Genomic DNA, 15,157 nt, shown 5'->3' on the forward strand with positions numbered 1-15,157 from the left:
GAAGATGAAGAACTGAGAATTCAGATGCCGGTTAAACCAGCTTCACAGAAATGTTGTTTCCTGATACAATAAACATGATCAATTCACTGTCTCATAAAATGTACTGGTCTTCTGTTTTATTAGTCCTCTAATAAAACTTCAGAAATTCTGCCAATTTCATACTCTGCCCACACTCCTGAATATTTAAACACACGTGTCTCCAGATCTGCATTCTCTCTGCTGATGATTGTGTTCCCAAAGCCAAAACTAAGCCTTAATGCTAGAGTTCTGTTTGAGGTGGAAGGAATGAAATTCTCCCTGTAGTTTTAATAGTCGATATTCTTTGACCGTGAAGAAAGACAAAAGGATTTTCTTGATTTGTGAGTTCTAGTAAGATTTCCTGCTGAAGTGATTCTTTATTTCCTGTCTCCTTATGAGCTTTCAATAACAAAGCTTCTGTTAAACATGACAAGCACTGTAGAAAAATCTAAGTGTGGTCTCTAAACTGACAGTGGTTTCTCAAACACAGATCTCAAGCATTAGTTAATATAGCAGAGGTACTGTGAGATGAATTCAGACATCTCAAAAGTCAGCAATTGCTCTGCCTTCCAAATTCAAGTGACCATTTTGGATTTTGTTCATTGCTGAAGAATAGAGAGCATCCTATTCCTGCAGTGTATGTCCATATCTCATTATTCTGTGTTGTGGAAAAAACTGCCCATGGGGAGACCCTCCATGCAGACAGGCAGTCTGTACTATTACACTGGAAATAGGATAGCAGTGGTATAAAGAACATAAGAAAACATTTCAAAACAGAAATCCTAATCTGCAGGTTTACATGCAGATAAATCCTTGCAACAAAAAATATGTTTTTTGAACTGGCTGGAACATTCCAAATCAATACTTTTCAATCCATTCATTTGCCCCTCTCTCATTTAAAGGATTTGATACCTGCTCAGAGTGAAGCTCCTACATTCTGTATAAACAGCTGGTACCTGCCAGATACTCTTGGCAAGTCCAATGGGAGCTCATTAATTAGGTGAGCTACTCTTCTGACATGGAATTATGCAAAATGTACAACAGCTGATGAGGTATAGCCTGCACTACTTCTGATACAAAACCAATACAGCCTCTCTAGCTGATCTTAGAAGCTTTTAGGCATTGCAGGTGACAAATTCAAAGGAATCAGGATCTTACACAGAACTGCAGCACAAATGTTAACTCGGCCTAAATGTACTTATTTTAGGATTTGGCCCTCAGTGGTTTCAGTTGTTGAATGCGGTGAAGCTTGAGGCTGCAATAACGACCATCTCTTTTATGAAATAGTACATGAGAGACAACTTTCAGATCATCAATATGACTGAGTAAATAAACTATAAAGAAAAGCTGCAGGGGGGTGAGGAGGAGGGCACTAGGTAATATACCATGCTGAATGCTATATTTACATATATATATAAAATTTAAGACTTCCCAAAACCATGCAATTCTCAAAGGCTAAGCGGCTAATCTTTCACTGCTTTTCTGGAAATAAGATAATATATAACATAATTATATTTCTAAAGGAAAAAGCACCAATGCTGCTAAGAGTCTGAAACCCTACATCTGCATTTCCCATCACTTCTCCCAGTAATTGGTATTGAGACTATAGATCTACCCAGGAGTATAACATGAAGTGAAACTAATAGCAAAGGAATTTCCTGGTCTTCTGTTGCCTGCAGGTACCAAATGAAATAGGATTATAAATTCCTGCATTCAAGTACAGCAGTAGTCAAAATACTCAGTATTCTAAGTAGTGCCAAGGATGCAGTGGTAGCCAAGCTTAATATATGTGCAAAATAGGCAATTCGGCAACAATTATTTCAGGCACTGATAAAGTCTAATGCTACCAAGGACTCCAACACCAGACAGAAATTTTTAGTAGCATGTCCTGTCTGGACCATTTCCTAAAGAAAGGTGCAGTCTGGGTATTATGCTAAAGTAAAGTTCTTAAGGAAATGCTCCTCTTCCTAACAGAAATGTTTCCATCTGAATCTTTCAAACTGGAGGCTTTACTGGTGGAAACACTGTGACTAACACCGATCACAGAACTCTGTGATCAAAACTCTGTACACAGAGTTCTGTACTACTACTGGCAAGCATCCAGGGAGCTCAGACAGACCCAGATTTGAGGCAGAACATATAGAACAATCAAGAAAGAAAATATTTGAGCCCACACTTCCTTGGCTTTAGAAGTTTTTCTCCAGAGAAAGAGGGAACTTTCTTCAAAGCAACTAAAATTCACTGAAGATAAGCCAAAGACAACAAGCCTATTATGCAGTGACTATAAACTCTGTATTGAAGTAGACTGCTTAGAAAGCAAAATCAACAAGCTCTCAAAGAATATCTCCTAATACGCACGAGGCTTAAATTCTTTGTTCCACTAAGAAAGTAAGGTGAGACCAGTTCCTCTTCTGCAAGTCTGCACTGTTCCATCTATAATTCTCCAAGCTGTGGTATTTGCATGAACCAGAAGGTCACAGAGGACACTGGGCCTGGACGCAGCAATAAACTCATACAGCTGAAGGCAGCAAGTGGAGAACCAAGGTTTGAAAGTTGAGATTAGTACAGCCAGGAGGATATTCCTGTGTTACAGAGTGTCAGAAAGGTCGTCCACCAATCACTGAGTCTAATCAGCTCTAACACAGGGGATACTGGAGAAGTGACACAAGAAATTGCCAGACTGTAGAAGAATCTCATAGTGGAAAGATCTGACAAGGGAGAAAGCAATTGCTTTCACACTACCGTACTCTGCTACTGAAAGCTCACTTTCCAAACTGTAATAAATTTAAGGCTACTTCTCCAAGTTTTATCTTCTGTTTAAGACACAGTGTCACAGCCTTCAATCCTATAAAAGTAAAAACATGCTAAATATTTGTCCCTTCCACATACATGTAGCACTCTGCAGTTATTCTTTCTTGGCTTTTCCTTTGAGTAGAAATTGTTGCTTAATTGTTGCTTGTTCATGCATATCTTAACAGAGGTACTACTAAAAACTTCATATTTTCTGCTTCATTCTTTAGTTCCTATTTCTTGAGATGACACATGCCACACCACCATGTTCAGTCCACAGGACAGAGTTCATATTGATGTTAAGATAAAGCTTGGGAACTTTATCTTATTGAGAACTTTCCCATAAATGCCTGGCTACAACACTCCCGTGCCACAAGTGACAGAAGAGTGATGTTGTGATCAGAGGGATCACAACTTCTCCAGAAGTCCGTGTACTTTTCTGTCTTAACACCTGGCCAGCTAACACTGACATTTAGTTAGTTCTTGACAAAGAAAGTTGGACTTACGAAAGCAGTGGCTGACTGAAATTGCTGATTCCTCCTGGGAATAAAGACTTTCAGCTGAGGTGAAAATGTGTTGAAATAAAGTATTGAAGATGGGGATACTGAAAAGGTCATTCTCACTGCTTGAGAACTGTATGTGTGTCTGCCTTAGTGAAATTAATTCAATTCTTTCCCTTTGGGACTGATGCAGCCCACCAGTGTGAGTTTAAACAGTAAGATGGCAAAACTTATACTGAGCACTGAATATTTAGGCATTCACAGCCACAAGGTAGAAAGACTCCCAATTTTGCCCTAAGTAGTCCATGGCAAAACAGACTGGTTTGTTCTCTTATTTAAGAAAAGCAGCTTTTAAAAGCGGAAGAACTTTTCATACTAAGAAATCCACGTGTGAAAATAGCTGTGTACTAATCTGCTGTTCTTTCCAGCATTGTTCATAAACAAAGGAAACCTTCCCATCTGCTTGCCCCTGTTGACCTTTCATTCCCTATACCCCGTATCTTGCCCCATCTCCAAGTCCACTGCGCTTCCCATTTTATAAGGTTTTTCTTCAAATTGCACTCCACACAGGAGAAACACCCCAGTATTGACTGAATTGTGGGTAAGGATGTCAGGGTCACAAAAACATCCTTGGTAGCAGGAGGTGTCTTCATCATACGCTATTTCAGTGTACAAGGAGTGAAGCAGGAGAACTGAGGTCTGGATTAGTGCTCATTTCTGTCTCAGAATCTGACATACAAACAGATCACCCTGGAGTGATAGATTATAATGCATGCTATCAGCCCATGGGAAATCACTAATGCATAGAAGCAGATGTAGGGTCCATGAGACTGTTCTAAGCACTGTGCCTGAATATATATTATCTTAGCAAGTCATAGAAATAGCCACTAATTCTCCACCTAGTGTTAGGAATATTCTTTTTTTTTTTTTTACTTTTACTTACAATGCTTGTTTTGACTACGATTTCTTTGGGTCAAGGTTTAACTGTCATTGATATAGTACCTATGACAACATTTGTCCACAATAGCTGGAGATACCAGACACCACTGTAATGCAAGTCATAACATCCCACCCTTCTTAGATACTGACCTTCACAGGATTCTCCATTAGGTGAAAACATCCCATTGTCATGGTAGCCATCCCTGCACTCACAGTGGTACCACCCTGGCAGATTGATGCAATTAGCACGGCTGTCACACTGCACAAAGCCATCGGAGCATTCATCAATGTCTGGTTCAAAGGAAAAACAGAAAAGAAGAAAATTCACACAGAGGACATTGCTATATTCATCTGATGGAAGAACAACTTCTCTGGTGTTTCATGGAAGTATTCTGATTATAGCCACTTAGATTTCTAGAGTTATTTGTTACAGCATTGTGAATCATTCCCACAGAAGGTTTTGGCTAATAAAGTTGGCCCTGCTGGCTGGAGTTCTGCTAATCCCAATTTAATGTTTATATATTAGCAACTCATTTCATTGCAATATATGCTCAGTAATACATCATTTGTGTAAACTGTCCACAGTATGAAGAAAGGAAGATAAGAAGAACCCTTTTGCTGAGTACAGGCTGCCTGATAAAACTTATTTCCAGCACCATATCAAAACATTAAATCTTTACTGCCGTCCTTGCTCATGTTCCCAGTGTCACTACTGTTAAGTCAGCAGGATTTCCCACTAGCTTAAACCAGCACTGCTGACACTCAGCATTGTTGACTGCAGTCTTCACTCTCACTGTCAAAGAGAGCAGCTGGGATTCTAAACCAAGGCTTAGATGTTGAAGGTGAAACGTGACACTTTCTTCTCCACCCAGTAACTCCTTTGGGATGCTCATTTCTTAAAGAAAAACTTATAGTGATTAAACTTTATAGTAACGATCCACAGTGGAATGGATGTCTGGACACACTTGCAAGATCCAAAATCCATCATAGGCTGGCACCCTTCAGACACCTGAATTCACGTATTTAGTAAAGTAGAGAACTTTGTCAGATTTTCATTTCCAACATCTTCAGTTAAGCAGTAAGTCATATTAAGGAACAGGTCTCAGAATTAATTAACAGTTAGAGAATTTCAGAGTATTTAATCAAACAGGGATAAAAATGTGACCTTCATTATCAGATTTAACATATTATCACTGTGTTTTATGCAAAATCTCCTTGAACAGCAAGTTGACTGAGAGGTGCCTACAAAACAGACACAGAGGGAGACAAAACACACACACACTTCCTTCAGAAACAAGAAGTTCTGTGCATTTGAGTATTGAAGAAACCTTCAATATACTTACCATGCTGGCCAAGTGAAGATTCAGCCAGGAATCTTCAAAAAAACTAAGAATTAAAATGACAATTTGAGTTTAGACTCAAACTCTTAAGAGTACCTCAGCAGTTGACCTAGTGTCCTCTGGGATGAAACTGCAGAAGAGAGATGTAATGTGACCACTGAGATACAGGTAAATGTACCAAAATGCTGCTCACAGTCCCTCTTAGCTTGCACTTATGGCATCTGTTACTTTCAAAATACAAAGTATAAAATGGATGAGAAAAATTAATCAAGAGCTTCAATAAGGGCCCAAATCTCTTGTTAAGAATACAACTGTACGTGACAAAGATATAGTCACTCTACTCTCCTATGAAATCTATCTAAAAATACAGGTGTTTTTGTTGCTGTTGCTGTTTGTTTCACTGTTTGCTTTTTTTAAAGGCATCCAAAACACTTCATGCCACATCTGAAAGAAAGGAAGTTGTTGAATATTGTGGGGGATGCCTACATAACCGTAAGGTATCGCTCAGACATCCATCTTTGTTGGTAAGTTACATTTTTCTTACATATGCCAGGAAAGTAGGCACAATATGCCCTGGGTATTTTATTCACATGCTAAATAACCTCTGATACAGTTTTTCTTATTGAAAGGCCGGGACAGTCATCTCCTTGGAGTAACCTCACAGCCATAATATGAGCATGTTGATTTTTAAAGCTCTATAGTTACTCGAGGAAATTCCATTAGGAATTTCTGTTATTGCATCAGCCTGATTTTCTGTCACCTGCCTTTCTGACCAGATGCCCCTTGTGTACGTCACCAGTATTTATGAGAATGAATATGACCAGCACCCCTACCGGAATACTGCACTAGGCACGTATTTTTGCTGCTATGTGTGCCACAAATTAAGTCCTAATCTCTATTGGTTTAAAACACAAGATTTTCAACTCCACTGTGAAGTGCAGGATAATCACGTAAGTAGTCCTGCTGCAGGACTGAGCAATACCAAATCCCTGCAACCTTTAGCTGCTCTGGTGCCTCTCCCTAACTCAGTATAAGCTCTAGTCTTTTTCTTGTGAGCAATGGGGGCCAGCGGGACTTCAAGAGGGTTACAGAGATTAGAGGGAGATCAATGGAAATTATGTTGCTGTAGAGAGAAGAGGTTGGTTTGCAGTTTGTGCTTTATCCTCTGGTATTCACTCACATGCCCACAAATGGCTTAAGAGAAGGAAGGGAAGGGAAGGGAAGGGAAGGGAAGGGAAGGGAGAGAGAGAGAGAGAGAGAGAGAGAGAGAGAGAGAGAGAGAGAGAGAGTAGAGAGAGAGAGAGAGACGAGGAACGAGTACGTACGAGGAGACGTAGACGTACGAGTAGTAGACGAGTGAGTGAGAAGAGCGAGAGTAAAGTACGTAGGATTACCGAAAGGTCTAAGGTAGGTACGGTACGTACGTACGTACGTACGTACGTACGTACGTACGACGTACGTAACGTAACGGACGGTACGTACGTACGTACGTACGTACGTACGTACGGGAACGGAAGAAGTGAACGGAGAGAGAAGAGAGAGGAAGGAAGGGAAGGGAAGGGAAGGGAAGGGAAGGGAAGGGAAGGGAAAAGATTTCTTTCTAGAAGATCACTTACCATGGGTAATACACAGTCTGGGAGGAACTTGCCCAGGAGGACAGACTGTAAGTTAACCTAAAGGTCTGGAATCGTCTGCTTAGCACAATATAACTTGCTGGGGGTGGTTCGAGCCACAAGCCCCAAAGAATCAATGAAGCACATGACTGCTTTTTAATGTTATTCAATAACACACATTAAGACAATGGATAGCATGTGTCTTCCTCTGCCTCCAGACTTCCTCTGGAAAGTGGAATTTATTGGTAGTGAGGTGGAGGATAGGGTATTATTCAGAGTAAAGTAACAGATATGAATTTAAGAAAAGCTATGTTCCTCTCTTCAGAACAATTTATTTCTGAATCTCTACATTTTATAATTGTGAGCACAGTATAGCAGGCACAGACTGAACATATTCTGCTGTTCTCGCTTACTGATTATTCAGAAAAATAAGCCTTGAATGTCATGCCAGTATTGGTAAACTGACAAGAAAGGTAGCTTTTCTGTATTTATTTGTGAACTAGCTGACAAACTCATATCACAAGAAATATTACTTGAGATGAAATGCTTTTACAGATGCCAATAAACAAAGAAATATGCTCTTCTAGTTTTGTTACAGCTGCATGCAAAGTGGAGTGGAGTTATGTGGGAATGCCTACCATAAATAGCATCAGTGGAAGCACATCGTCAGTCTGTAAGAAACATCAGATTGTTCTCAGTTTGTTTGCCTAAACCATTCAATTGGAACCATTTCTGCACCAGTAGTGAATAATTCACTATTCCTTACATGGTATCACAGCAAACATAGTCAATCAAAAACAACTTCACTACTAAATTCTTAGGAAAATATGGCATATATTGTAGGTTTCAGAACATAGATGTTCCTCACATACAAAATTTCATGCTAAGTATCCCAACTTACATTCTTTAGTTTAGCATTAGTTCTAGCAGAGACTTTCTCTGTAATGGGACAAAACTCAGGTAACATCACAACTGTGTTAAACAAATAATTGCAGCAGAAACTTATTTTGCAGTGCCAAAGCACTGATTTCATGGAAAATTTTCTTGACATTTGGATAAAAGGATTTCTATTTTCAAATGGGCATAGCATAGCTCAGGAAGTGCTGTAGAAGTATCTACAACTGAAATGATCTTATTAGTATGGAAAAAGCAGCCAGAATTGATTTTTTTTCTGTCCTCTGATGAAACATTCTCTGATGAATCATCTTGCAGCTGCTCAGTCAGAGGTGTGAGCTGACAACAGAACAAAAACTGATTGAAGTTTTGCTTGGCCAGTGGCTATGGTATATCAGTGGGCTATATGGAACACTAACCACACTAATGAAGTTCTATTTGATGCTGTACTAGAAAGGCATAAAAACGAAACACTGCTCTATTGAAGGAAGTTACTGAAAGGGCTATTTTCACTTCTGAAAAAAATTAAGATTTTTAAGTGCAAGAAGAGGAGGTATGTGCTTTTTTTCATTAGGAGGTAGTGGCATTTGTAAGTAGATGGACAAAAGTCTTATTCTGCGTTTGCAAGTTCTCCTCTTCAGCTAGCTATAAGAAGCTGGTAAGAAGCTGGGGGGGGAGTTGAAGAAGGAAAGCTATCTCCATTCAGGAGCTAAAAGAGAGTCTCATTTGTCTTATGTTCCAGAGCAAATGGTCTAATCCCTGCCCTTAATTTATGGAAGAACTGCCACAGATTATCACAGAGGCAGTATTTTCTCTGTTTTTCAAATAAGCAGCACAATTGCACATGAAAAATCTGCCACCCCACTCATGTGAGGAACCAGGTTTGGAACAGAAAGCAGTACCAAGCTGGTTTGTGGATGGAACCTTTGTGCCAGGCAGGAGGGCAGCTGTGCAGCAGCACCCGCTGCACTGTGTTCCCCTCCAGGGCACTGCATGGCAGGAGATTTATGCTTCCAGCTCTTGAAGCACTGTCTTGAGAGCACAGGTGTGATTCACAGAATACCAGGAACACGAGGACCCCTCTCTACCTGATGTAACTCATGAATGCACTCAAAGAAATACCACACACACCACACTGCCACCAAACAGGGTAACTTGTTATTGCACGCTTACGTTGCACGCGATTTGGTTTTCAAAGATTCTGTTTTTCTCCAGTGCATTTTTCTTAAGCTTAAATCAGTCAGCCTCGTTATTTCCATATTTTGCTACTCATTTTTCAACTGGAAAAAAACTCTCTTGCACCTTTTTGCAAACTAAATACTCACTTTAATACAATAGATACAGTGACACATTTTGAAAGTAACTAAGTGCTGTATACACTTAGTTCCCCTGGACATGAAAAAATGCTCTTCCAAATCACATTCTTTATACTTCATAATCACTCATTTCCTGAACTGTAGCATCAGTTTCAGCTATTACACCCTTGCTCTTGGGGAGACTGAGAAAACCCTGCTCCCTGAAGAGCAAAATAAGATCATTAGCACATTATTCACTGGTACAGTAGGAAAAAAAGGAAAGCTAGCAGTCTGATGAATATTATTAGAGAATTTCTGTATAATAAGAGCTTTTGAAGATGGAAAGTGGTATAAAATTGCCAATTTGAAAGCTAGCAATACTCTTTCATCCAGCAATTGGACCAAGCTCTCTAATGTGGTCAAGCTGCACTCAACAAAGAGCCATGGTGTGGTGGGAGATGGGGTATGGCTATACCATTTTACGTTACTCATTTCAAAACTGAAATATTAATCACCAAATCCTCCTCTCAGAAAAGCCTACATGCCACCATTAAACACTAAGTTAGAGAGACATAGCGGTTTAGTCTAAAAATCCTTTCTTTCACAAACTGCTTTAGCCAGGTCAATACAAACAAAAAAAAACAGCCTTCCGCCATTAAGAAGGAAACATCATATATTCAAAGCTGTGGATATTTAGAATTTAGTTTTCTATTTATCATGGAAGTTTTTCTGGGACAGTACACACATGGCACTCAGCTGAGACTGCCAATTAATAGACTCTCAGTTGCAGTAATCTCTCCCAATGCTAATTGGGTTATTATCACTGGATATATTTATAAGGATTAATGAGCAGCCAGCAACTTCTGTAACATTCAGTCACTACAGTCTTACGCTAAACTTGAGATCTCATTTCAAAGGCAACAGCTTTTCCATCCTAATAACCTCCAGAGCCACCTGCATCCCAGTCCCACAAATAAAATGCGTATACACTGAAAGAAAAATCCTGCCAGAAGCATATTACCAAAGAATTTGCTTAGGGTACTAATAAGATGTTGAAAAAGATAAGTCCTCGGTGTTTTTTTTCCTGGGTACATGTGGATGAGTCAGACTCTGATATGCTTTTGCATTTGTCAATGCATTTTCAAGGATGTTATGTCTGACTTTAGTACAAAAGAACATGCCCCAGCTATTCAAACTCATGCTCAGATAACAGAATGCCCAGTAGGATTAAGATGTCTGGGTTATCTGATCTTAGTAAATATGCATGCAAGGGGGAAAAGGCCTTACTGAGTAGGACAAAATAAAAGTTCACTGTGCTGCATAATGTATCTGCTGTCAAAACTGAGCAGCTTTGAGAAGGATTCATTATCTCTACAGTAAGTTCTAGAGTCCCATATTGAAAAAGAGATAAGCGTTTGTGTTGGTTTTCATGTTATAGCAGATTTCTAATGTGAAGATAGTTGGGAAGACTCTGCTGTTTAATCAGACCTCTGAGCTGAGATCTTATGGAGAAAAGAGATCCCAGTGGAGAACTAAAACAGCTTAAAACTAGTTCAATATACCAGAGCTATCTTCTCTTGTTAAAATATCAGCTTTGGGGATTTCCATCCCACTACATTCCGATATACTGCATGCATATACATATTACATGGAAGAATTCTTTTTTTTTTTTTTAACAAAAGCAACAAAACAATACAGAAGCTTATGCTGCTGTAATAGTCCAGAAAGATATCAGCTACACCATAATCCAAAGTAATTTAGAATGCCCTTTAAATATGTTTTGTAAAGTCCGATCGTCATCTTTCTTCTAACACTGCTGCTGATCCCCAAAGGAGTTCTTTCTTCCTTCATTAATGGGTGTTCTAGAGCCTGCTTGTGCTTACAATCTTGCTTTGATTTTTTCAGCTTCCAGGAATTCATTAAATGTACGTTATAATATCTTAAGTACTAGTATATGCTTTGCATTGTATGAACCCTCACGTCAGAGTTCCCATTAAACTATGGAAAGCTCATAGCACGGAGTTACAATTTTAACCTCAGAATACCATCATTCCATGAGTAAAAGGACTTGATACAGCATTAGAAACATCAGTTATCTGAGGTAAAGCCTTCAGAGAACTGTGAAGACCCTGGACTTTCCTCTTCCTGCTGTGAATTAGGTGGTGCAGGAAAAAAGGTATTTTGAATGCCTTTGGAGTCACCACTCTTATGTCTATGTCTCTACACTGCTCAAACTCTTGCAGAAATTCTGTCTGAGTCACTTTAACACCATACTTTGCCACAAAGGGCAGGAAACTAGAGTTGGGGTTAGAATTACCACATTAAAAACTACTCCAACAAGTTACCAGTGCTGCAGATATATTCTTCACTACATATTTCTAACTGTTATGATGCATCAAAAAATATAGTTAAAACAGGGTTTTTAAAATGTTTTCTTTTTTTCTTTCTTTTTTTTTTTTAATTCTTCGTCAAGAGCGTGATTGCATTTTTTAAAGTACCGTGTCCATGGAAAACTAATTTAGTTCCATTAATGAAAAGGAAGCAAAATGTGATTGAGGATGTAATACGGAATTATAGTTCATTAATTCTTCAAGTATGTAATTTTCCAGACTCCCGATCCCCCATTGATTTCTGCACACCCCCATATGTCCTGCTAAATGCCAGCAAAAAGAAATTCAATTGTGTTGTTATTTTATGTGTGGCAGTGGCGGTGCTCCAAAATTAGATAGAAACATTATGAAAGGGAATTTTCCACTGGCTGCTTCACCATGCAGCCCTGTTAACAATTCTTTGTTGTCAAAAATTGATCAATCACAGGCCCCACAGATAACTGAGATTATGACAGATACTCATTTAACATCCAATATCATCAAAAGATGTGACATTTGTAGCAAACGAAGATGATAATTCAGAACACCTAATTAGCCATGATGAACTAGGTGCATGCATGAATAGTTTAAAAAGAGAATGTATTTTTCTATGAGATTCTGAGAAACCAATTGTGTAATCCCCATTAGAAAGTCAGGGTAACTGAGAGGTGTGGGTTTCCTGCTCTTAGACATTGATGGTAATGTGAGGTTGCTTTCACTTTGTCCATAATTCTCACAACAGCACCTTAACTGTAATAAACACTTCTATTTCCCTGTTTGCCCTTTCTTGAAAAAGTAACTGTTTCCTTCAAGATAGAAAAAGCACTTCTGTACCTTGACATACAATGACAAAGCTACTTTAGATGCATACTAATATTTGGAGGTGCTGCAGCTCTTTTTGCAAATGTTAGGAACTGGACTAACACACTCATGCTACTCCCTAAACATGTTGGTTTCTGGATACTAAAGGGCTAGATTAATTTGTCCCAAGAAAGATCTATTTTAGCCAGATGTTCTCTCTTTCTTAAAGGTGGGAAGGAAGTCTCCGCAGGCACTGTGAAGATCTTGTGTTTTCTTAGTCATAATGGTGAGTTGTAAGAACTCATTCTATATGTTTGAACGAAGGATTCAACCAGCATGTTCTCAGCTTTGTTTGGGTTCAGCTCTGGTATGAATTACAGTAATTTTCCAATGATCCAGTTCAGTTCAACACAAAATTTTGGCTAGGGCTTGATCTGACACCCTGATCTGAAATTGGTCTTCTGCTGGGTCTTCTACCCTTTAGAACGGTTCATAATTTTAAAACATTATTCCTTCATCTCCTTGCCAGTGACTTGTTAACATGATTCACAGTTCACATACTCATGACCACTAATTTACATTGCTGCTCATGCAGCATCAAATCAAGTAGAAAGCGTACACAACTGCTGAACCACAGCAGAGATGAAAAAAAAAAAAGCTTTTTCTTTGCTTGGGCTATACACATATCATTGCAATATGTCTGCAGAGATTGCACACTCCCTCATGCTGACAGCAAGAGGAAGGGCTCCAGAAGGGTATAGTGCAATGACTGGCACTGTAATAGATTTTAATTCCACTAATAGTTAAACGTCTCGTAATTCATAAAAGAGGGACCCTACAGTGAATTATGAAGGCTATCTCCATTTCCCTTGTATAACAGAAGAACATTCTATTATAATGCTGCCCAGCTGAACTATTCATATTCTATTTATAGATCACTGTATTTTAAGAACCTAATTGAAATTTTAGGTTTCATATTTTGTAAGGAAAGTTCTTTCCTGCAGAAGTAGTGGCTAAGTAGTGGATACATTTTGATGTTTTTAATAAAGAACAAAACTTCCTGTCTCCTCAAATCTTTTTTTGTAGCACTTTTTTTTCCCAAGTCTCTCAATTTTTTAAGCTGCTACAGACAGGATTGTAGTGTTTCAAGAGGCTAAAGAAAATATAAATATAAGTATTCATATTTGGCTCTAGAAGAGAAAAAAGAAACATCTTTTGTTATTTAAAACTGACAGGGACTCTGAGGCATGAAAGAAATTATATACACCCAAGAAAGTGTGTCAAGCAAGGAAGATGAAGGAAGAAAAAGATACAGAAGGAAAAAACAGCAAAGCATCTTAGACTACAAAACAGAAAGAGTGAGGTAAGTAGGGTTCATTCCTCAATCCAGAATGTTCACTGAACCCAATATGAGCATTTCATTTAATTTCTGTGAAAGAGGTACTCTGTGAATGAATCTAAGCAAAAATGTGAAACAAAGAAAAGCTTTCCAACCTTCTAAAGTCACCAGCCAATGCCTCACTGTTTGTTTTTGAGCTGATTTTTCATAACCAAGACAAAAATCAGCTGGTAAATGGGACCAGGGTGACTTTCCTTCCTGACACAGCAGTCAAATAAAATATCTCTCATTTGCAGAACAAGCTCGCTGCAGATCTCATTTGTTTATTCTCACAAACAACTTTTTAACCTTTTTTTTCCTGCAATTTAATGAGCTAGCAATTTTAGAATATGTCCTTTTTGAAAGCCAAAAAAAAAAAAAATTATATTCTCCAGTTCTGTGAATTGGCTGCACTCCCTCTTTTTAAAAATACAATGAAAAAAAAAAAAGACCCATCTTCTCTCAGATGTTGACATATTTGAGTAAAGGAGCAGAAATGAGATGACCTATGTCTTATCCAAACATCTGCCATTGCCTTTTTATGCAAGCTTTGTCACCTATTCAACTTTCCCACGTGTCTTGACTTCCACCTCTGTAAAATGGGGAGAAAGCACTCGTACCAGCTCTCTGCTTTTTCTTGTACAGGGAATGATATTTGGGGAACAGCCCCACACCAGGGGGCAGGAGCTATAGGAGAGGCCAACCTGTTTATGAATATGAAGATTCAGCTTTTATTAGCACACACAGTTAGCTGAAATTTGATGGAATTATTAATTATAATAATTCAGCTGACATTCATTAATGCTTTGATAGATCTTTATGAAAGATGCCATATGATTTTTCTTCCTAGTGACAGTACTTTCTCAATCTGAATTTGCTCTTATTCTGTAAACGTTACGTGCTCAAAATTCATAAGCTCTTTAAGAATAAAATCCTTCAAATCCATTAATTTTTTTTTCTATGAGGAAAATAAATGCATGTTGATTTTCTTGGAGAAGAGTCTCGGCAGAAACTCTGTGCAAGTTTTTCTTGCTCTCTCTGAAAATAATTTTTTGAGTTCTTTTGGGTCAGGGGAGGAAAAGGAAACTTTAGCCAGTTTACACTCGTTATATGAATTTATATGCATAAGAGGAATCTCAGACAAGTCAAAGGGGACAGAGAGGTGATCACAGCCCAGACAACCTGCATTTGTAACCTATTACCTACCAGGTTATTGCTCA

The 15,157-nt window shown here is 38.6% G+C and overlaps 1 protein-coding gene across 1 annotated transcript in view; it reads right to left on the reverse strand.

The window, feature by feature from the left end:
• The window catches only part of NELL2 (neural EGFL like 2), a 123,949-nt gene that overhangs the window by 14,214 nt on the left and 94,578 nt on the right, over window positions 1–15,157 (reverse strand). The window contains exon 14 of the mRNA XM_019611217.1: window positions 4,398–4,538. Within this exon, the coding sequence (XP_019466762.1) occupies window positions 4,398–4,538 (141 nt within the window). The remainder of the gene's footprint in view (window positions 1–4,397; window positions 4,539–15,157) is intronic.

Source organism: Meleagris gallopavo, chromosome 1 (genome assembly GCF_000146605.3).
Source record: "Meleagris gallopavo isolate NT-WF06-2002-E0010 breed Aviagen turkey brand Nicholas breeding stock chromosome 1, Turkey_5.1, whole genome shotgun sequence".
Taxonomy (NCBI): Eukaryota; Metazoa; Chordata; class Aves; order Galliformes; family Phasianidae; genus Meleagris; species Meleagris gallopavo.